The 23,881-nt window shown below is 40.8% G+C and overlaps 2 protein-coding genes across 7 annotated transcripts in view; one reads left to right on the forward strand and one right to left on the reverse strand.

Annotated features, from left to right (window-relative positions):
• Positions 1 to 6,792, forward strand: part of LOC116849728 — an 11,600-nt gene extending 4,808 nt beyond the window's left edge. For 2 of the 3 annotated variants that reach the window (XM_032827156.1, XM_032827155.1), the window contains exons 2-14: positions 1,056 to 1,246; positions 1,439 to 1,577; positions 1,771 to 1,901; positions 2,169 to 2,306; positions 3,014 to 3,178; positions 3,443 to 3,531; positions 3,605 to 3,782; positions 3,860 to 4,082; positions 4,185 to 4,346; positions 4,514 to 4,668; positions 5,670 to 5,908; positions 6,089 to 6,305; positions 6,373 to 6,792. In XM_032827156.1, coding sequence (XP_032683047.1) covers positions 1,180 to 1,246; positions 1,439 to 1,577; positions 1,771 to 1,901; positions 2,169 to 2,306; positions 3,014 to 3,178; positions 3,443 to 3,531; positions 3,605 to 3,782; positions 3,860 to 4,082; positions 4,185 to 4,346; positions 4,514 to 4,668; positions 5,670 to 5,908; positions 6,089 to 6,305; positions 6,373 to 6,623 — 2,154 coding nt within the window. In that variant the 5' untranslated portion in view covers positions 1,056 to 1,179 and the 3' untranslated portion in view covers positions 6,624 to 6,792. The remainder of the gene's footprint in view (positions 1 to 1,055; positions 1,247 to 1,438; positions 1,578 to 1,770; positions 1,902 to 2,168; positions 2,307 to 3,013; positions 3,179 to 3,442; positions 3,532 to 3,604; positions 3,783 to 3,859; positions 4,083 to 4,184; positions 4,347 to 4,513; positions 4,669 to 5,669; positions 5,909 to 6,088; positions 6,306 to 6,372) is intronic. The other variant, XM_032827157.1, reaches the window with a different exon arrangement.
• Positions 6,793 to 7,179: 387 nt separating this feature from the next.
• Positions 7,180 to 23,881, reverse strand: part of LOC116849730 (pancreatic triacylglycerol lipase-like) — a 32,201-nt gene continuing 15,499 nt past the window's right edge. For 2 of the 4 annotated variants that reach the window (XM_032827161.1, XM_032827160.1), the window contains exons 2-10: positions 15,711 to 15,874; positions 14,937 to 15,091; positions 13,437 to 13,556; positions 13,022 to 13,168; positions 12,556 to 12,784; positions 11,881 to 12,312; positions 10,263 to 10,389; positions 9,685 to 9,900; positions 7,180 to 9,451 (exon numbers count right to left, since the gene is read on the reverse strand). In XM_032827161.1, coding sequence (XP_032683052.1) covers positions 9,349 to 9,451; positions 9,685 to 9,900; positions 10,263 to 10,389; positions 11,881 to 12,312; positions 12,556 to 12,784; positions 13,022 to 13,168; positions 13,437 to 13,556; positions 14,937 to 15,091; positions 15,711 to 15,874 — 1,693 coding nt within the window. In that variant the 3' untranslated portion in view covers positions 7,180 to 9,348. Of the gene's footprint in view, positions 9,452 to 9,684; positions 9,901 to 10,262; positions 10,390 to 11,880; positions 12,313 to 12,555; positions 12,785 to 13,021; positions 13,169 to 13,436; positions 13,557 to 14,936; positions 15,092 to 15,710; positions 15,875 to 23,141; positions 23,563 to 23,881 lie in introns of those variants that run through there. The other 2 variants (XM_032827159.1, XM_032827158.1) reach the window with 2 other exon arrangements.

The raw sequence follows: 23,881 nt of genomic DNA on the forward strand, positions 1-23,881 counted from the left end.
AGAGAGAGAGAGAGAGAGAGAGAGAGAGAGAGAGAGAGAGAGAGAGAGAGAGAGAGACCTGATTATTTATGGATTTATTTCGTAGCTACAATTTATGTAATTCATTACATAATTCACCTTCCAGTACCTCTTTTCGATTAAAGCAGAGTTTTATAAATATTTTTCACGTGAAATTATCACCTTTCCAAGTACACTATTGGTCGTAGGACAACCTACGTGTGATAAAAATAAACTATAAAATTTTATTATTTTTATCGCTGTTTTTATATATACAAGACATTAGCTAGTATCAGTATACTTTTCTTCGGCTTACATAGCCAAGAGAAGGGGACTTGATTTGCAATTATAGTCCGTAACCATACACTGTTTTCTAAATACTATATTAGTATATTTCCGAGACATTGGCTAGTAATGTTCGTATTTTATATATTACATCAGAATTTTTGCGTCTCGATGTTAATTTTTTCTGAAAATTGCACATGGATATTTTAATGTTTCAGTACTAAAATTTTACTTGATTTTTACATCTAAAAAAAAATAGGACGTCTTTTAGACATATTTTAAGACATCTTTTAGTAGATTGTGCTGTCAGGGAATAATCAATTACTTTGTGATTTTAATCGATCTTTTTTCCATTTTTAGTAATATTATACGGATTTTTCATAATTTTTATGTATTATATATTTATATATATACAATAGAATAATTCCTATTTTACGTTTCTAAATCTTTTTTTTTTATAAGTTGCTTTTGTAAATTATATTGTGCGCTTATGCATTAACAGATAAGAGCAGAAGCGTAAGAGAGAAAAATGACATATGCAATTTTGCGCACATTAACATACTTACTGAGAAACGTTGCATTATCGCGGAACCTTGAAAGAAGGGGGTCGCTGAAAAACGTGTCGCTAACGCAAATACACATTGAAAAACGCGTTACTCAGTGTTCACTTCTCTATTAGACAATGAACTAACTCTCGACTCAGTGACACGCGTACGCATTTCAGTACGTTTACGCACAATGCTGGTGTTACATAAGAACATTTGCAAGTGTAGGTAAATCATTGGCGCGAGGCAGGGAATGTCGTCGCGGAATTGATAGCATTAATCGGGAAATTCCTGAAGAGAGAGAGCAAGTTTCTCACAATCGACTTTGTTCTGTCGCATTTGACAGTGTTGAATGACAATGACGACGATGATACGTTTTGCTGGCACGATTTTCACCTGCTGCCTCATTATGAGTGCAGGTAAGTAACGGTTTATTGACGATACAAGAGACTAAAGTATCCTGAAAGTTACAATTACTTAAATTTGCTATGTCAGATTTAATATTGCTCTGATTAAGCCCGAGATTTTCCTTAGTTTTTAGAGGAACGATATTATAAGCGCAAATTATAATACAAATACTGAAATAATTATCACAAACTCCCGTCCGCTAGGTTGGTCCTACGATTGTCAGGATCAAAATACAGGGTGGGAGAAAGTTACAGGAGCCAAGCCAGCAAACGCTTTTGAAAGTCTATTATATAGAAACGGTGCCAAAGGAAACAACGGTATCGTCGCGCCCTGTTTCGACAGGTAATTATCAATTACTAATCGATCATTTGACGAGTTTCCAACGTTACGTAATGCACAGGCGTATTTTGTGGTCATCGATCACTAGAAACGCCATTTATGGAAAGGAGGTCATTGTATTTGCATTCATCCAAGACAGAGAGATAAAGGAAGATGTGAAAATTCATTGATTGTGAAAACAATCTGTTTCTTATAGGTGTAAAACTCAGAATTGCACAGCGTTTGTGATCGACTTTTCGAGAAACATTTGTTATAGTGTGCAAGTGAAAAGCGAGGAACTAGTTCCCGAATCAAATGCTACTTTCTTCCACAAGATCTGTATTCGAGGTAAGAGTATTCGCGCATAAAAGTAATGTTCACTGTGTAGTGTGTGTTCATTGAAGAATATTATTTAGTAAAAATTGAAGTTTCTTAAGGTGTCGCGTACATATTGAAGCGAGTCAGGTTTAATGCCTGATAAAGTAATTCAAAAAGTTCTCATTTTCCGAAATATATTCCAAATATATCGCGCGGCTTTCGCACGAAAATAAATTAAATAATTAAGGAAATATATAAAAGAATAAATTTTTGAAAGTTCTTTGCTTCACCTTTGAGTCCCTCCCAGTTGCAAACGGCAGAGATTGTGGCAAGTGGAGAGAACTTTAGGAGCTATTTTGAAAGATGGACACGCCAACATGTATCACGAATCATTCTTACGGAGAAGCCAATGTTACGAGAAGTGTCTGCAAGCGGGTATGTGCCCCCAAGTAGAAGTTCAGTGTGTCATAGGATTAATAGGATTTATAGGATTAATTTTTACATCGTAATTACACGGAAAAAAAATCCGTTAGTAGATCGAGAGAAATTATCCGACAAAAAATTAACAAACGGATATTACTGATGAAAATACCGATTTGAATTTTTATATATTTTTATATATTTTATATATTTTTATATCCGACCAGGATATTCGATTAAATTTAATCGAATACTTCCGATTATAATAATATTTTATCAGATAAACCGATCAAAAAATTATGAACCGATATCTCATCGGATGTTTCCTGATTGGATATAAAATTCATCGGTATTTCGATCGGAAATATCCGTTTGTTAATTTCTTATCGAATAGTTTCTCTCAGTGTGCAAGTAAATTTTCTGTTACTTGGGGACCAGATAAAAAACTCGGTTACAGGAACAGGAAAATTCCTGCAGAATGTTTCTGTTCAGCCAATTCCTCTCAGTTACCTCAATCGAGTTTTAATGCAGATGAATGTGCATATTTATATTTTAAGTCACATTAACAGAAATATTATTTCTTGTCTCAGCGAGTTTTTCGTTTGGTTCCCATTCAGTTACCCGAAATGAAATTTTTTTCCATGTAGTTTTTTATAAACAACTCGATAAAAACTTCCAAACGCGACAAACGATCAAATGTACAACGACTCGAGTTTTCTCAGGCGACGAGTGTGGGTCCGCGCAATTCCGTACGAGTCAGCCTTTGTCGATCGACGATACCATCGGCACGTGTTCGTTATCGAGGCTCGAGAGAGGTACTAGACCGCAAGCCTACCGATCGTCGATGTATCGGGATGAATATCTGCAATATCAGTGCCATAACATATGTAAGTTGCTAAGCCGCTTACTTGATACAGCTGAGACACAGACACGAGAGAGGCTAGAAGAGCAGCGCATGGGCACGCCCTTAGGACAGCTGAACACACTTTGAAACTCATTGATCTTTTCCGTGCCGCATGCTTACAGAGAGATTGGATAAGTCGTAAATGTATTATTTCGCAAGGGAATGGTATGGAATGTAGGCTTAACTGAAAGTGTTTCACGATGTGCAAATCTCACTTGAATTGAGTCGAGTTTCGTATGTTCTGCAGCGAAGAGGAGCTATTGTTCCTACGCGGAATTTCGGAACGTATCATTGCCATATTCGGACGTAGCGCTACCGGGACTCGACGCCAAACGGGTATCTCTTATATTTCCTAGCGGCATCGGCTCGCTCGTGAGCGAGCCGATCATTCATCCGCGATCTATTTTAGTGCGAGGAGAGATGCGATCTCGGTGAGGACGGTTTCATCTGCAGGGCTTACACCGTTGATTATAACGAGGAAAAAGTGCTCTGTCTGCTACACTCCGACGACACAATCGCTCTCGGAGTCAGTTCACTGATTCCCATGCCTAACGTCGTCTACAAGGAACGAGAAACCTGCCTGGATCGTATGTGCTTGCGAGAGATTTTACGTTAACGCGAAAACGTTCGATCGAGATTAGATGATGTTTGCGATGTGTTGCAGTGAAAGTGCAATGCGGCGAATTGGTCATGACTGTGACGCTGACTACTACTGAACCCTTCGAGGGACGGATGTATGTGAGTGGACATGCGGAGACCTGCGGTGTTCATGGTGTCGGGAAAAACGTGACCGTACTGAAACTACCACTGCCGAAGAAGGAACTCGTTGGCAAGTCCAACATCATGTGCGGTCTCACACCCGCTTTCTCAATCGATAATCAAAACAGGTACATCAGCGCTGAATAAAATTAAATAAAAGGCTACAAGCGGCACAAAATAGTTCCTCATAGCTCATAAACAATCGACTTTACGAAACTTCTCATTCGCAGAACGCATACGCTGGTATGGGCCATCATTGTGATACAGTACAATCCGATCATTCAACGATTAGGAGATCAGTCAGTGAAAGTTGGGTGTTCGTTAGACGATCGCGATCTGCCAGAACCGAGAAACGTATCCGTTCATTCGAGTTTTACTTTCTTGGATCCCAAGTGAGTCTGTAAAATGATCCCGTCTGCTGTCACGATTATTTTTGATAAAACAACCGAGGCACCTTTATTGTAAATTATCTTACAGTTTCATTTTGCGCCTCGCGAGAGGCTCTGACATTATGGCGAATATATTTTCCCGATATTCCGGCTCTGATTGCTGTTTCTAGCGCAGGCGTACCGCCGGTTGTGTCAACCGTGGTGAACGCGTCGTCGGAAGTGCCGCTGGTAACAATGAGGATCCTTAACGAAGAAAATATGGACGCGATCGTCACCCAGTTGGGGCAGAAACTAACGCTCAGAATACAGATACAACCTGCAGACGGTGGGTTACATGGTCATTGAAGATTTAACACTTTTGCATCTCTGGCTTTCTCAGAATAGATATGTTTCATATTGTGAGACGATTGTAGAAGTTTTCAGGAACGCTGATTCCAAATTTATCATCAATATTTAAATTAAAAATAGTATATATTCAAAATATATCTCATGAAAAATTTGAATATTGATATATTTAAGATATAAATTTGGATTTTTCTGGTCACTAATTATAAATAAAATGTAAAAAAATTAGAATTTTATTTTTTAATAGTAGACTTCAGATAGTGATTACAAGGAATTTCTGAACACATTTTCAACTACAAATTAAAATTACGTCTGCCTAGCTAGCTCCCTACCTAATCTGAAATAAAAAATAAAATTATAATGCTATTTATGTATTTCCCAAAAATAACACAAAAGTTTTGCGCTTCATCCATTAGCCAGAAAATAAAATTTTTTGGGTGGGCCAAGTGGACGGCAAGTCTGTCTCTCCTATTCCCATCGACAAATAACAAGTTATTTAACAAAATAAATATATAGAAATTATGTGCTCTTCTATTCAGCTAATTTCGATTTTTGCGCTGCAACTTTTAAAGGATTTCTCTCTTGATGCAAAAAATAGAATTTATGTCTCGAAATATATACGAAAAAGTTAAACGTGAGAAGTGTGGTTTTAGCGTCGGATATATCGTGTATTTGTGATTCGTATTTATTGGTTAAAAATTGACTAAAAAAGGAAAGAAAACTGAAAAAATAAAACTCAAAATTACTTTTTTGATACCAAGCTTTATGTTTCTTTTTTCATCTAATGAATTGACTGACCAAAAATTCTCTAGTGAATTGACTGATCAAAAATAGATTTATGATTAGCAAATATGATACATATAAAACATCAAAAGAGGATATCGTATCATGCAAGATTATAAAAAATGTATGTGTAAACGAAATGTACATAAGAAACATACTTTAAATTCTTGAGAGATACGAAATCATTTTTCGCTTTAGCAGGTCCTTACGATATCATGGCCGGACATCTTGTCGCTAGTAGCGCGTCTGGGGATTCTTCATATCTTCTTCTTGATCAGGCAGGATGCCCGACAGATCCGGCGACCTTCCCCGCGCTGTCGAAAGATCCAACGGACAATCGTTCTTTAATTGCACCATTCACTGCCTTTAAATTTCCCGACAGTCAAATAGTCCGGTTTAACGTTATTGTTAAGTTCTGTTTCGAGGAGTGTCAGCCAGTAAGTAGGCGGTTCTTGCGTTTTTCCTGTTGAGATTTTTTTAATGCAACTTACGCCAATATACGCTATAATTGCTAAACTTATTAATTAATTATAATCTTGATTTACGAATCACTGTATGCGCATTGCAATTAACGTTAAAAAGGAACAGTGAAATAATAAACTAATGATTATTTAAAGACAACATGCAGAGGAGGACAGATCTCGTATGGCAGGAGACGACGATCGATCGAGCAAACGACGGTCGCCAACGAGACAACGGAAATTTTCAGGAATCTCACGCCCACGGAAATGCCGTTACAACTGTCTATCGTTGTTCAAAGTCCGGTGATAACGGCGGACCATTTGATGTCCAGGGACAATTCGGCTCCTGACACGGTGCTACTCGCCGGCGAAAGTGAGTCGCATTTTCCAGATACTTCGAAAGCAGAAGTGCGAAATACTAACGGCAATTGTTCCCTCAGGATCCATAGACGGCCTCTTTTGCGTGGATGCAAGTCTGGCTTTGGGTCTTTTGATTTTCTGGCTGATCATTCAAATTGTACTTACCGTTGGTTGCCTCCTGACAGTTGGCCGATACAGACGAATGGCTGTGGAGGCAGAGGAGGACCGAGCCGAGATATTGGCGAGGCATCTTTACGGGATTCACGGAGGAAACTTTGAGATTGCACGACGAGTTAGATGGGCCGATCGAAACAGCTCCTCGATCGGATGATCGCTCATCGTTCTCACAAACGATTGATTTCACAAACGAGAACGGATCTGCGTCTCATGATCAAAGTATTATAGCTCCGAGAAGGGAGACTCTTCGCTTTCTTTTTTATGTGCTTAAGATGCATATTTAAACTTGGCAATAAAGTATTATGCTTTTTCTAGTACGTGAACATTTTTAAGGATATAACTTTTATTTCACATCTCAACAATTCTCCCGCAAACTGACATAAAACAGTTTAGCGGTTACTCTTATCACTAGCGAGAATTCTCTTTCCACATTAGGTGTTTTGTACATTTCATTTATGAAAGGACTATGAGCAAACAGCAGTACAGTTCGACACCCTCGTGTCACCGTGTTTTGCGCATTTTGCAGGATTCTTAACAAGAGAATATCACAAGCTATTATCATATTCGCGTCGCATGAGGCAACACGATAATAATGAAAACCATTGTAAAAAAAAGGATATGTATATATCGACGTATAAAGGCTCGTCTACTACAATACGCGGAGTAAGCTTGGCGTAAATTGGAGCAAGAAACAAAAGTAATTCATTTCGTTTACATATCCTTCTGTACTCCAGAATAATTCTCTTAAGTAAGAGAAATACTCGCGGTGTAAGGGAGAGGGCTAGGGAAATAAATAATTTTTACTCTAACTTTTTTACGCCAAGCTTACTTCGCGTGTATTGCAGACGTGCCTTAATACACGCATTAATGGCTTAATAAGAATATCTTATACAGTAGCAATCACTGCAAATTAACGATGAGAATCACATCCAGAAGGGAGATTAGTCTTAACGTTAACGTCTAACATTATATACAAGATGTACATGACAGCAAACACACCGATCGTAATACTGAAGAAGAAATCATTCGTCGAGAGTAGTGAAAAGTCAGGTCGATTCTTCGCGTCATAGTGGGGATAAATGAAAATTTATTGTTCAAAATCGCTACAGAGCATAATTCTTAACCGGTCGAGACAAATCTTTCTTGAAATTAATCATTAACAAATTTTGAAGAGAACTGTGAAGCTCGATTTTTAAACATATATTGATAGCTGTCAGCCTAATTCTTACATGAGATTTGTATTCAGCAATCTCCAAAATCTCTAATGTGTCCTTTCGCTAAAAGACATGCAATTTTTTTTAAAGTTGACAGCGAAATTGACAAGTGCCTATAGTCAAGTTTTAATTCTAACATCAGATTTGTATTCAGCGACCTCAACGTATAAAGTAGCTTAGTGCAAAAGCAGTTTTAAAAATAATATTCTTCTAATTCAACTTCTAGTTAACAATAATTTTCAGATTGTTATTAATATTGCAAATTTCAGGAGATCTTTTTTAACAATCGAGTTAGTTTTACAGTTTTCTTCGAAATTTATTAACGATTAATTTTAAAAAAATATTCGTTTCGATTTCTCGGTTAAGTTTCTTGGCCATTCACATCGTCCATCTCTTTTTTTAATGACGTCAGGAAGAAGGAAACGCATGTTAAGATTTTTTGCAAAATATATATGTCGAGATAACAAAAGATATATTCACAAAATGACACTTGCAGTCGATTAAACACATCTCTAAAATATTCCGGGCACTTTCCTTTTGCTCTAACAATTAATGAATAACCATGAAATTAACGTGAATTGCAATCTTCTTTTTTAACCTAATTTTCTCATTACTCTGTCATATTAATTTTACAATTTTATTGATTTTTAGAATAAAAGGAAAGTATACGGAATATTTTAGAAGTATGCTTGATCGATCATAAGTGACATTTTACGGATATATCTTTTTATCTCGACGTATTTCGCAAGAATTTTTTGCATACATTTTCTCGCTTCTGACGTCATTAAAAAGTGAGAGACGATGCAAGTACACAAGAATCTTAAGAATTAAGGTAAAAGTACCAATTCCCGGACATATAATCCTGGACATTCTTACTATTTTAGTATTTAAATACGAATATTTAAACTTTCAACGTAGAATGTGTATATATATATATATATATATATGCTCAATAAAAATGTAAATAAGGATTAAGTGTATGTCCGGACATTTACCTTATTTTTACTTTACTTTTACCTTACGATCTGTAGCTATTTTTGAACGGTAAATATTCACTTGTTGCCACTGTGCGTCGGTGGCGCGCCCGCGCTCTTTCACAATTTCAGACGTCAGACGTCCGAGAATTTCGTCGCCTGCGAATTCTTTCGCAATCGCCAGGCCCCGAGTGGCGTTACGCGCGATCAGAATTTCATTTTCGCCGACTGCGTGGACAGATCTCTTTAGGAACTCGTGTAAGCGGCTCTCGGCGAATCGCGTTATCCCGTCCCGCCGTCGTCCATCCGCAAGACTCGCAATCGCCTCCACAAGTTCGGTGAGACGCTAATTAGCGAGCGGTCGGCGCGTCAGAGTGTGTTTGAAGAAAGCGACGCTCGGGTCGGTCGGTCAGTCGCGATAAATAGGAAGAAAGTCAAACGGTATAAAGCCCTCACCTCCCACCGTATCATTAGCGAAAGGAATTACGGCGACGAGATTATTACGACGAGGGCCCACGATCCCGACTATTCCCCAGGCGAGCGCATACTTCGCTTAATCATCGTCCGACTTTCGAGAACCGCCGGTTGGAAGCGGATGGAAGCGGCAGCTGTTGGCGCTTCGTAATTATTGCGGGTCGACGACGTCTCTGAGCGCGCTTCATCCGCACACGGCGCTCTCCCGGACGGATCGTCAGCAGTTGTCGACGAACGAGGCGGTGGATCCGCTCGCGATTTCCGCGTACTCCTGCCTGCCAGCCGAGCAGAGCTTACTGGAGAAATCCGTCTCCCGTTTCCTACACAAGCGGAAAAGATTACAAACGTGAAGCCTAATCTATAATGCGCTCTTTGCTTCCTGTTTCTTGTTCTCTATTTTGTTTTTTTTTAGCTTAAAGTTTAAGGTCTGGAGATCACAAGAAAAGATAAAGAGCATTATCGAGTTTATCCTTCTCTGTGCGACAATACGCAAGGAACGTTGCAAGATACGAACCGCCATTTTCTGACCATCGCGGACATATTGGTCGCTTACCCTCTGCCCGGTAGATCCATGACGTCCACGGAGACACTGTTGACGTAAAGGTGATCGTTGCACCAGAAGAAGCACAGAGAACGAGGTTGCAGCACGTCCATGTCGTACACCCAGGAGAGCTCGACTCGCCTGATCTTACCGATGTTGCCGATGGAACCGGTCGGATGGGCCACGACCATTCGTGCCGTCGAGCCGTGTTCCAGTCTCATGTAACCACTGCAAAGCAAAAGGAGTCTCAATCGCTCATATACTCAACTTCCGCAGAATTGAACAAGTCGGCAGGACGAAGTCGAGTTCGTCGCACGCGCCGAGCCTCGCCGATATCTCACAGCTGAGTTAACCCCGAGGGACTGTAGAATCGTTTTTTTTTTTTAATGAATTTAAACGCATGAATTTAAACGTGGCTGGCGATCAGACTCTCAGTGAATTTTTGAGACGTCGTTCGTTCACTTCTTACCATGATCGTGTACGTGTGATGTGCGTACGTACAATGCGATACGAGGCATGAAACGAGGTTTCATCTAGCAGGCGAGGCGCGTATGTGGGTTATCGAGGCCGATAAGTAGGCTTGAACTTACCTGGGCGTTAGATCCATGTTGCGTATCACGCCGTTGTCGGCGTGGAGAGTGACTTTCATGAAGCCCTGCACCCAGCTCTCCGCGGTCGGCGGACGGGCGAGGTTGATGGTGATCCTATAATGCCTTCCTGAAAGGTGTCATGATCGATATCAAAATCCTTTTCGAGGTCGCAAAGGGTGGGAGGGAGGGGAGAGAGAGAGAGCGACAGACAGACAGACAGAGAAACGATGCGTCGCTTTTATCACGCGAGCAAACGCGCGCGCGTGTGCGGAGAAAGTTGCGCCTCGATAGAGAAAAGTTGCGCTCGCGCTCGTAGTGAAACACAGCGACTCGCTGTGTTCTCGATAATTCTTTTTTTTATTTCCAGCCTTGATAACAAATAATTAGCGGGACGTCACGGCGAATTGATCGAGTCAATCGCCGATTGGCTGCGACGTTTAGTAGCGGCGGTCCTGCTTGCATGATATCGTAACGCCGACGTAAAAGTCGGCACAACGAGACATTGTAATGAGAAGCTAACTCGGTCGCGTTTGCGCTCACATTCGGAATGGTATTTACCGTTGAGAAAGTTAGCATTTACCGTGCTACACTTTAATTCCGAAACATCTTGATACGAAACTACCATCGCTAACGTGGCGTACATCCCGGCAGATTGCATACTCAGAATTGAAATAACATATCTACGCTAATGGGCAAGAAATAACACAGAATTCGAAACTAGACTCGTCCTTCTTAGCGTTCCTACACCAAACGAGTTTGGTTGCTTAGACCTTAGGTTCCAATTCTTATAGTAACTTTAACGGGACATTTCGTCGTTGATATTTCCAATTATGACGGGAGTTCGTCTCCGAGAGATTGTGTGTTAGTTGCGTTAATTAATCTTAATATTTTCCGTAAAACCACCGAAACCTTAGGGGAGACTGAGGCTATATGGTCCTACGAGTACGTTGCTCCTGTATTTTTTATCTTGAGAGGGACAGTAAAAGTAAAATCAATAAAATAGTTATTTTAGAACATAAATATTTCGCTTTGAGTTTCATTAAAATCAAAATAATATTATAGTTAAGAAATATAAAAAACTGACTTGATAATAGGAAAGTAAATTTTCGAGCCTTTCGAAATTTTGTATTAATATGCTCCATAGTGACTGAATAAAAATTAAGCGATGTGTTACTAGCTAGAATAAAATTTCTTGCAAGTATGATATACTGTTTCTGCTAATAAGTGCTATTTTCATTCATAAAATGACTGAAATAGAGCACATGGACGAATGAGGTAAAGTTGGCTCATAATTAAAGACTGGCAGAAGGGCTACAGAGATCTCTCGCGGACACTCTGGAATTATTAATTAATGTACATATTTTGTACACAGTCTTCTTTATTCCTTAATTAAACCCGGTACCAGAACTATGTTACTGCATATTTGTATTTTGGTTATTACGAAACAAAATATACGATTAATAGAGTTATGATGGGCGGTAATATATTGAAGTCATGACAGTTGCTTGAGAAGTTGACTTTGAAATTCTAAAATAAAGGACATCTAGCCCCGGCCTGCCCTGCTCAGGAAACTACAGAGTTCAGATTTTTACGAATTAGAAGAAGCGTCGAGACTCACTGCAGTATGGATCCTCCTTGCCGGTGATGAAGAAGAACTTGGACCCCAACAAGGACGAGACGTCCTGTCCCATCGCCTGGCGCTTCACCAGGGCCGGACTTGTGTCGGCGTGGTAACCCATGACGCCGCAGCTCAAGCTGTTGTTGCTCTTGCAGGAGAAGCATTCGCCCCGCAGGAAGCTGGCGTAGCTCGAGCACTCGTGTGCCACATACTGGCACTTGGAGTTGATGCTCTCGATGAAGAGCTTCAATGCACGCACATGATTGCAGGCGACCAGGACGCGCGACGCCTCCTCGAGACCCTCGCGTATCAGAGTCAGAGGTAACGACGGCGTGGTCTCGCTCAGGTCGGTGCATCCCGGTTGTTCCTTGCCGTTGTTCGGGTAGAAGTCCAAGTGGCCGCACGGCTGACTCATCCCGTAACCTGGAAGGCCTTGCCGTGACTACGTTAGTTCGGACAACATGATTCACGGAGGAGCCGCGGAGCTCTATTTTATTCACTCTACGCACTCCAAGAGCGCCTTTTCTCTTTTGCATCAATCTCTAGCTACTGGCAAGTGATGTCATTTCTGTTGAGAGGAAAATGGAGTTCCACTACTCTCCGTTATGTAACTCTTTTTCAGCTTCGATGTAGGAATTCGTCCGACGATAAATGGCAGCAATGTTAATTTGTTACCTAAAAAGAAGATGCTCTTGCCGTCAGTGTGTATTACATCCACCAGCCGGGCGTCCGTGTAGTCCAATCGAAGGTGACTCGGCATCCCTTGAAAGTAAGGTTCCGCGGGATCCAAACCGGTGATGCGGCCGATGTTGCCGCTCAATTTTTCGCCCGCGTAACCGGCCGTGTGCGCGCCAAGACTGTGGCCGATCAAGTGCACGTCGTTCGGTTCCAAGCCGTAATTAGTCTATTTCACGAAAGAAACGAACGAAACATATGAGGGAACGTGAAAATGACTCTGAAGTAACCTAATGTCATAGAAACACGAATGAATAACGATTTGATAAGAAGCAGTCGATCAAGCGTTCACCAATTGAATGAAGAATGATCACGCACGGTTGGTTCTTACTAGCCCGCCGTCTGTTCTCATTCCTCGAGACATATTGAAGTTTGTTTTAGTTTGACATACATTGTTTTCTCTTACTTGCAAATGTTTAATGAGATGAGCTAACTCCAGCCCGACCAATCTCGTGTTCGCCGTCGCTTGGGTATACAAAGGCAGACTTCCACCTGCCCAGTCGACCACGATAACATTGTAGTCGCCGTGTACCAACAGCTCGCTTCTCATCTCCTGCGGATCATGAATATTATATCAGGATATGTATGAGAGTACACGCGATCTCGGTTCTGTTTCGCTCGAGAGTTACCGAACTCGTCGAACGCAACCGAACGCTCGATTGTTCGCGAAAACAATGAACCGATAGGGAAATGAAATTGGTCTTTCTCTGCCGATTTATTCGACCTGATCAAGATGAGCACCGCATTGCTCGCGGCGCGAAAGCATAATAAAAGTGTATGGGGTCGAGCGAGTATTCAAATGAGGGAGCAGTTAAACCTACCTTCACCCAGTTGCTTAACGGCGTGTCAATAAAACCGTGTATGATAAATTTAGTTTTGCGCTTGGGATTGAAGTTCGAGTGCTCGATAGACTTATCCTTGGATACTTTCAACACTTGACCCTGAAAGCAACGACAGGCGCGAGTTAACGGCTATACATATTACACACATTATAGTTAATAGAGTCGATTGTCTAAAGGAACTCATGTGAAGTCATATGAACACATATGTCGTGCATATTTCAAAGCCAACTGTCAAGCCATTCTTATATAATTAGAAAATAAAATTTCTATTGGACACTCATCTTATATACGATGCAATAGAGAATTAATGTCTATTAGTAAAAATTATACTAACGAAATTAAGAAAACGACTTTACAAATATAATTAAAAATATAATCTAAAAGCTTGCAAATCGAAAAGTTTCAAAAGGCAACTTTTGTATAATTAGAGATTTTTGTATAATTAGAAAATAAAAATTTAATTAAACGCTCGCCTCATACGAGAGCAATGGAGAGTATATTAAAGTCTATTAGCAAAAATTATATTAACGAAATTAAGAAAACGACTTTTTACAGTATAATTTAAAATATAATCTAAAAGCTTGCAAATGTACAATCAAAAAGTTTCAATGGCAACTTTTGTATGATTAAAAAATAAAATTTCAATTAAACGCTAGCCTTGGACGAGGACAATGGAGGAGTTGTTAAGAGTTGGCTCTTCGGCCAGATGCATATCGTCATTGACCTCGCGAGAGACAATGCGAATCCTCCGCGATATCACACAATCGCGTTTATATTCTTAAACTTCATTGGCGCGTGCAAGTCACGTGCAAAAATGTCGACGTTCATTTCACGATCGAGCGGCTCCACGCGATATTATGCGACAGAGACACGTGGTGGTTTCACCGCGTGGTTATGCCGCCGATATCGTATCCGATACTTCTCTCCTCGGGTTTCCTTCCAAGTTAGAAGCCGTTAGATTATAAATCAACCGATCTTATCTTGGAACGCCGCGAAACTCGCGCCCGCGAGCTCGCGCGCCTTCGCCGGCCGCGAAACGCGGTTTTGTTTAATTAATCGGGTCAATTAAGATATCCATGAGCATTAAGTACCGGCTGTTGAAACCAGAGTCGCGATCGCGGAGTGCGATACGGCAAGCTTATCGTTCACTGCCGCCTCGACTACGCCTCTGTTTAATTACTTCTGTCGCGAGATGAAATCCGTTAGCTCTGCGGCGTTAGCGCACAATTCCTACAGATGTGCGCGATTACGTACGCGGAAATATTTACGTCGTGTCGAATATTAGCCGAGAAATCTCTCTCTCTCTCTCTCTCTCTCTCTCTCTCTCTCTCTCTCTCTCTCCTATGAGGTCGTAGAGGTATTTCAGTCTGTTCCTTTTGAAGTCTCACTTTCGCGCGCTGCTAGGCGTGCGCGCAGCGTTTCTGACATGTGTGCTTTGTGTTTGCACGAACATATTGATCGATCAGATGATTCACTCACTTCAATAGGGTTCTGATTCGTGTAGAGGATGAATCTGGTATTGATGACCTCCCGCGGCAATGGGAAAACGTTGAGCGGCCTGTGAATGAGGTGGTACCAGTTTCTGGTGATGTTCAGGCAGCCCAGCTCGTCGTAGCAGCGCGTCTCGTTCTCAACTAAAAAGTGTCATCGAGTTGTCGTCAAGTCGATCTTGGAAAAATTAAGTGTACACCCAGAAGATATAATCTCACCCTTAACAGAATTCTTATATGTCAAGAGGATTCTTTTAAGACCAAGAAAGAAATATCCCAACACTCAAAAAAGAAAAGAGTTACAATGTGTTGTTTCCTGTAATCTCTTTATTTTAGACGACAACTTTTGCCGAAAAAGTATCTTTCTTCTAATAAAGAAGATGTAATATTACATTTAGAATATTTTTCTTTTGATTTTCGAAGAATCCTCTCGAAGCCATACAAAGACATTTCAAATATAAATAGACATCATAATTTTTGTCGACATTTTTGTCATTTATTTGTGTCAACTTGATAAAGTGAACTAAATGATCAAGAAAAGTGTGATGTCTATTTACTTTTGAGATGTCTCTGTGTATAAAAGAGTTCTGCTAAGAACGAGATTATATACGTATATTGTTATTGTATAGGATACGTGTGTAGGATACGTTTATAAGAATGACGAAAATTGTGACGTATATTTATTGGTCGCCGCGGAAGAGCGTTTAGTCGTCGCGACTAAATATTTTCCGCAATGCGCAAAGGAGAGCGTGACGATAATTACAAGGCAGCCAAGGTATGTTGACTTCGATCCGATCGCTGCGCGCCCATTGCCAAGGGTCCAGGATTCCGGCGGAGCAGATAACAGGAGTCAATGCGATGAGGAGCAGGAGCAGCGCTCCTTCGCCGTCGCCGGCTCCTCGTCCGTTCATGCCGCTGCTCCTCGTCCTGCGGAAGTGAGATTTTGATCAGAAGGAGAGATCGAAAATTATCGTATCGCTATTTTGCACGGTTTGCAACGATTAAAGCTGCTCGCGTCGGTTTTTATCGCATCGTTGAATCTGTTTTACCTGCTGTTTTCGTTGCAAATTTTGTTCGCTTCCTTTCTCCGTAAATATTATCTACCTGCGCGAGACAAGATTGTTACGATGGCGTGTGAGTCGCACGCTGTAATTAACGTATCGTGATACACTGAGGTATTGCATCATTGAAAGCACGATGAAATCGACGAGCGAGTATTAACGATTTATCGTGCTCTGACAAAAACAACAGTTGGGTCGACAAAATCTGTGGTCACCCACCTTCAATGTTGTATATATTAAACCAGTTACGCGTTAGTGTAACAATATGTTGCGTTAGTGTAACAATATGTTGCGACAATTAGGGGAAATCCGAACTGGATGCTTCATATTTTAGAATTTTGAAGTTACAACTTCTCAGACAGGTAATCGTTGTGACTGTATAAATATGATAGAGGCAACTTTCTATGTATTAATGCCGATGCCGATGCCGTCGTTAACCATTATTTTGTTTTATAATGCGAACATGCAGCAAAAGAGCCATCTTGCTCTGAGCAAGTTGCTCGCAGGGAAAATTTTAATTCATTTTATGAATAAAAAATGAATAAAATTGCATTTATTAGCAGAAACAGTATATTATACACTTGCAAGAAATTTCATTCTAGCTAGTAACACATCGCTTAATTTGTGTCACGATGGAGAACATTAATAGAAAATTTCGAGTGGCTCTAAAATTTACTTTGCTATTACTAAATCAGTTTTTTCTACTTCTTAATTGTAATATTATTCTGATTTTAATAAAACTTAGGGAAAAATATTATGTTCTAAAAGGATCATTTCGCGATTTTGTACTCACTATTTTTCTCAAGATGAATACTATAAAAAACATATGAGTAACATATTCCAGGGACCATGTAGCCCCGGTTTGTTCTACTGACTAAATCGCAACTATTGAATCAATTGATTAACTCATCGCGGCAACATATAATGCGTTCAATTGACTAAACGTTTGCTTGAACGAATTTTCAAGCAAAGTCTCATTCAAGCAAAGTCTTATTTAACCACTTTTTTTATGTGTGCGTGGTAAGCGAACGCTGCGCGAAGATTCGGAGGATTGCTAAATGAAATTTAAAAGGTGTCATCGGAATTTGAAATATGACTACTCTCTCTTAAAGAATTATGGTCAAGGTTTTACAATCAACTCAATCTTTGAGTGTTTGAGAACGTCAACGACACGTCTCGTTGTGCACGCCTTGGAAAGTCACTGTACATGGAATGAACGTTTCTTTTAATTTAAATTATGCGGCATTTCCAAGGAACAGATACGTTCGATATGTTCGATGGGTAAATTGGGCTTTTAACGACGGAGCGATTTAACGAACACGTTCGCCGCGTTACGTAAATTTTTGGTCGGAGACAGGCAACAGCGAGTCGAAATCCATCTTCGCGGAAAATTCCGTTGTTACTTGAAATCGCGGGAAATCACGGGACATTGACATTATTTTCAATGTCCTTCAGTTGCGACATCGAATATAATTTTATGCAACTTCCGGCTTTTTAACGATATTCTTACCTCGAAGCAACATCAAGCGATATAAGAAATATTAGTGTTTATCGTATGGATATTTTTTTCGCGAGTGACGTCCGCGAGCTTTTGTTCACTCAAATCGACGTTGTTGTAATCGCACGATACATGTAACCTGCATTATGCAGCTTGCATTATTCGCGCCACGAATCGTGTGTGGTTTGTAATGACATGCCGGGGCGATCGTGATGGTAGAATGAGGAACAGGAAGACGAACCTGCACGTAAACGCGGTTGGACATGCCGATGACATAACCGACGTTTGTGATATCTGAGTGCCGTTAGTTCTTTTACGGTAACGAGACATTGAGATGACTAATCGATCTTGTCTCGATATCGTCGAAGTTGCGAGGACAAAATGAACGATCAAACCAATTATTGCATTGTATTCTCTAAATTTTTTGGAGCGATATTTCACTCGAAAAATAGAGTGATATCGGGTCTTCATCAGTTTTGAATGAAAGATTCTACTCCAAGAAATTCAAAGGGTACTTTACGCATTGCAGTCGATTCGACGCATCTTTATGAATCCGCTGAATGCTTCTCGCGATTCATTCGTTAGAGTTGATCATCGATCGTTGGGAAAATAGTTTTTTCGACTACTCCAGCCATCGTTAACTTACGTAATGAGTTGCGATAAAGTTGTGTCTCGTGCGCGAGTGTATCGTGTCTCCTTGATCCTAGACAGTGTCACGTGCGTGGCTCACTTACGTGAGGGAGGCGCGGTTCACGTGGCAAAGACACATTGGTGGCTAACAGGTAGAAGAGTACCCTCGTGAGCGTTATCTCGCCACTGGGTGTTCCTCGATAGTCGGTGCTTTCACCGGTCGCTAGGCCGTCGCTTCGGTCACCTCGGTAAATGTACCTCGAAAACGTACGCGACACTTTGTGTCAACCGGTCGGCCATTTAAAGCGCGCTGCTCTCTGGTAAACAGGCGGGTCGCATTAAAATCCTGTCGCTTCGGGATCCGGCATGATGGCGGCGCCGGCGACGGCGGCATACGAGCCGAGAAAGCGTGGTATTATTTATTCTACGAGCCGCGGCAAAATCGCTCTCGATAGTCGTAAATAAAACGATCCACGTGACGGCGCGGGAGATTAGCGTTCATCTTCGATGAATTGGCTCGTGCAAATGCTGGTCTTAAGAATTTTTAATTTCACGTGATGATGACCTTTCCGCAACCTAGAAACTTGTTGCGGCATAATCGTAAAAATATTGATACGCCGTAAGTGTGCAGAAGAAAAAGGAGATTCGAGACCTCCATCGACATCTCTTTAAATTTCTTGCAGCGAAATTTCATTCGAAAGTAGAGTGACCACCACTGAGTCACTCGAATTTGATTTTTCGCTTGTATAGAGTCGACTCTCCACTCTGAGACCCGTATTAATAGTCATCACTTGAAACTCGTCTCAAGTGGGATACTTCAGATTTAAATTCAGAGTTAGATGAGAGTTTTTCAATTGAATCGCGACTATAAATGTCACCATTTATCATGATTCAGCTGTAAGACTTGGGTCTGACTCTGAGTAAAAATCTGAGTATTTCATCTGAGATAAGTAACGATTATTAATGCAGATCTGAATCATTCAGTGAATATTTTTAACAGACAAACATTGTAGAGTGAATCTGATGTATTTCATTGTTATATTTTACTTCAATCAAATGAAATGTTCGCTCATGTAGAGTTAAAACCTACTTTAAAGCTTGTATTAATAGTCGTTACTTGAAAATTACCTCATGTGTAAGATACTTAGGCCAGTATTAATAGCCGTCACTTGAAACTCCTCTCAAGTGAGATACTCAGATTTCAGTTCAGAGTCAGATGAAAGTTTCTCAGTTGAATCGCGATTACATATATATAGCGTCACATACATTATATAATTCAATCGAAAAATTTGGATCTGATTCTGAAGACAAATCTGAATACCTCATATGACAAGTTTAAAAAAAAAAGTGACAACCATTAATACGTCACATACATTATATAATTCAATCGAAAAATTTGGATCTGATTCTGAAGACAAATCTGAATACCTCATATGACAAGTTTAAAAAAAAAAGTGACAACCATTAATACGTCCTACGTTAGATTTGAAAATTTAGAGTTAGATGTGAATTTTTTAACTGAATTGCGACTTTTAATATATAATATCACGTATGATTCAATTGGAAAGCTTAAATCCGACTCTAAATTTAGACCTGAATATCTCATGTGAGACACGTTTCAAGTATTAACACGGGCATAAGTGAAACGTTCGCTTTTACTACTTCAAGTGGCAGTATTTTCACGATCGCTTTGAGTGAAAATGTTGCCGCTTTTCACTCGTTTGAGTGGGATTTCACTCTAGGAAATTTTGAGGGAATACTCCTCTGCTTACAAAGTTGCCGTAAGACCCGCGAGCGTGAGATACGGGCTTCCGGAATGGCAGCGTGAAAAAAATGAGTCTTTTCAATTAATCAGTTTCGCGGTCTCGCACGGGACACGCGTGTCCCGGGGCGGTGCCCGCGGCGAGACGAAATGCAAGGAGAAGAGCGAGGATAATTCGAAACCCGTTGCCGAACGAATACGGCCGCGTGGAATGTCGCACGCTATTTTCTGCATTCCTCACGAGCAGCTGCGAGAGTGCACCTTCGCGACGAGCACGACGAGGCCTTTCCCATGATCACACCGGGATAGGGCCGGTCTCTCAATGAGTCACGTGTAAGCGTGAACGCACGTGAAGCAGCTCGCTTGAACATCGGTATTATCCACTTTTGCCGTGATTGCCGTGACTCCAAAACGCACGTACGCGCTTATGTACTTATGTCGCGTGTGTCATTTTCAAGTCGCTCGCCCGCGCTCGTTCGGGCCGCTCGATTAACCAGCTTTCGGCCTTCCTGTTTTTGCACGACCGCTTTCCCCTACTTTTGTAATGAGTATCCTAGAGGCAGACTCGAATAACGGATTTGTCGCGATTATCTGCCAAGTCCTTCATACCAAACGCTTCCACTGACGTTGATAAGATAATTTCGACGAGTATTATGTTATGAATTTTTTGTCGTGTCCCAATTATTTCCTTCTCTCTCTCTCTCTTTCTCTCTCTTTTTCTTTCTTTCTTTTCCTCAGGCGGTCACGAAACTGTTCATTTTCTCGCGGTTGGTGGTGATTCAAGTGTCAATCATTCAGGGTAGCGTAGTCAAGCCCGAGGCGCGATACCGATACTCGATCGAGTCGATCCGCAGTTTTGAAAATAGCGAGCACACGTATCGCCTCGTGGAGGCTGCTCGTGGCTCTCGGGAGCGAGATGAACCGCGAAATGGAACCGGTCACTCTCTTTCCTCCTCCCTTTCTACAGATACGAAACCCGCATTTCACCGTTGGCGCGCGTTTGGGGTATTAAATAATTATTATTTCGAAAGCGAGAGTATATGTGTGTAACCGCGCGCGCGCGGCGCTAGCCGCACGAGAGAAGGAGAGGAGGCACAACATCGGCCGCTGTAATTGTGGCCCAGATTCGGCGTCCTTCCCTGCGGCAATGCTGTACCACTTCCTGTATATCCCTCGCTCTCCCTCCCGCCTCCTCTCTTTCTCTTTTTCTCTCCCTCTCTGCCTCTCTCTCCCTGTCCCTCTGTCTCTCTCTATCTTCTTTTCCGTTACTCCGCGCCTTTATATATCGACAAGGTGAAACGGGACGCGTGTTTTTTACGTATCTCTCTCTTCCTTTGGGCCTGATCGATTTGCGTAGACACGCGTGCGTCATGCTTTCCTCTCTAAAGTACAATCAATGTATCCTTCACCGAAATGTGCTATACTTATAACCAATGGTTCGCAGTTAGAATTACAGCACTGCAATCAATCTCGTTGAAGGAATCAGTTGATAGTTTTTTTATTGATGCGGTTTGCGAACACAGACAGTGCGAAATCGCATGGAAGCTGAAATGGAAAAGAATGACAGACGCAGAAAATTGGATTTGAGGCAGCGTTTAACCAATTCGTATAGTGTATAGATTTTGCAGTGAAATCTCATTTCTCCTCTAGTCGAAGTCAGGAAGATATAAGAATATGAATATTCACTGACTATCGCTGAAATGCTCCTCTTACTGATTTTATCAGAAGCATTTTTACTGAGAGATTCACTTCAAGAGATTATAACAGTGTATAACGAAGTTGCGTACAGATGTTGCAGTGAAATCTCACTTCCACTGGTCAAAATCAGTGAGATATAAGACAAAGCAGTAAAGTTGAGTGAATGTTCCCATTGAAAATTACTGAATATTCGTGGATTATTGCTGAAATGCTTTTCTTACTGATTTAATCAAAGACTTCTTTATTGAGCCACTCTAATAAAGTTGTTTCCTTTTATTTCAACAATCTCCCCGGATCTTTAATGGATACTTTGAGGAAACGCGGAGAGACTTTGTGCATTCCCCATTTTATCGTCAAGTGTTGATCGCCTCCGCGTTTTCTACCAAGTCCTATTTGGTAATTCGCTGCCTTACAGTTGGATCATAAATAACAATGGTTGCAATTCGCCGCGCACAGAAGTTTCATCGCGATAAATACACTGTTTCATAAACGACAGAGTTTCGAATCGGGTTAAGGTAAATGCCCCAATAATTGAGCAATGTATCAACAATTGAAATATCAATAATATATTCGTATTTGATACTTAAAAAAAAGAAGGAGCTTTGAACATTTTGTTAAAAGAGATATTTTTTCATGCCAATTTGTAATATTATTTAATGAGCATTTAATATTATTGAGCCTATATTATTCAATGATTAAAACATTAATATCATTAATCAATATTATTGAGCCTATATTATTCAATGATTAAAACATGGTTCATTTTTCAGTTTACTGATACAAGCGATATTCAGTCATCCAATATGGCCGCGATGATTGATCAGGAGTCTTAATTATGGGCCAATTTTATCTTTTCCGCCCATATCTCAAAACGGCGCTTCTCCCGGCGTTTGTATCGGTGCGAAGGGAGATACAAACGGACACAAACGATATTCTTACAAATGGCTTTGAGATGTCTCGAAAAATAATCAAGTTATCTCTTATTGTTGTGTTAACAGTACTTAATTAAGATTGGTCTCATGTGAGATACTCAGACCCAATTTGTTATATCAGAGTTTTTCATTTGAATCATACAATATTCTTGAAGTTACGTTTGTATTTGCAATTAAACTGAAAAACTCACATCTTATTATACTCTTGGAATCATTGATATACAAACAATTTGAGTAGAGATGCAAACAGACACAATGTTCTTATAAATATTTGACCGTTTTAAGGTATGCTCTATTTCAATTATTTTATGAATCAAAATTGCATTTATCACAAAGAAACAATATATCATATACTTGAAATTTCATTCCAGCTAATAACACATCGATTCATTTCATTCAGTCATAATGGAGGATATTAATAGAAAAATCTCGAGAGATTAAAAAATGTATTTTGCTATTGCCAAATCAGTTTTTTCTGTTTCTATTTCTTAACTTTAATATTATTCCGATTTTAATGAAACTCTGGACGAAGTATTTATGTTTTAAAAGGACCATTTCACCATTTTGTATCCACTGTTCCTCTCCAGATAAATACTAAAAAACGGCAACATACCCCAGGGACCATGTAGCTTCAGTCTCTTCTAACTCGCGTGCCGCTGTTTCGCGTCTCCGACGAATTCTATCTTCGTTCTCGTCCACTTCGCCTCGTGATCGTCGTCGGCGCGGTGCTCCACCGGTTTTCCTCTCGTGTGCGAACGGGTACGCGATCGCGGTGTGTCGTTGCGCCGCTGCCGTGACTAATTGTACAGGAAGTGTGTTCCGCCGGGTCGCGGAAACGCGGCATTTTTCAATACACGCCTGTCCCCGCGCTCTCTCGAGCTGCATTTTCGCGACTGGTCGCGGTGCCACGCGGATTTATCGATTTATCTGTCAAGATCACGAGAAAGCGTGGCGTGCACGAGCGTGCGCGAGCTCTTGAACCTGAAAGATCGATCGCGCGGACGTTTTACCGCTGCTCTACCCGAAGCTGTACCGTATGTTTCTGATCGAGCTCATGGCTCGATCCCCGGCGCTGTTAGCAGTTTCTCAAGCGTTCTCCAAAGATCGGATTTTGCTTCAAACGATTTTACTGCTTCTCAGAAGCAAGGAAGATCGAGTTTGCGGAGAGAACGCTCCTGTTTAGAAAACAGCTGTATTCATCACATTACGGCATCGTCGTTCCAAAAGTCATCGACGAATAATCCGCAGCCTTAATTAGTTTCCGAGTTCCGAATCGGGTTAGACGTTCTCGATAGAGGACGCGACGTATTGCAATGATTTGCATATCGACGTGATTTCTTGTTCGCTCATTGT

Source organism: Odontomachus brunneus, unplaced genomic scaffold, assembly GCF_010583005.1.
Source record: "Odontomachus brunneus isolate Ranch 3 - 2012 unplaced genomic scaffold, Obru_v1 Obru_scaffold_125, whole genome shotgun sequence".
NCBI classification, from domain to species: Eukaryota; Metazoa; Arthropoda; class Insecta; order Hymenoptera; family Formicidae; genus Odontomachus; species Odontomachus brunneus.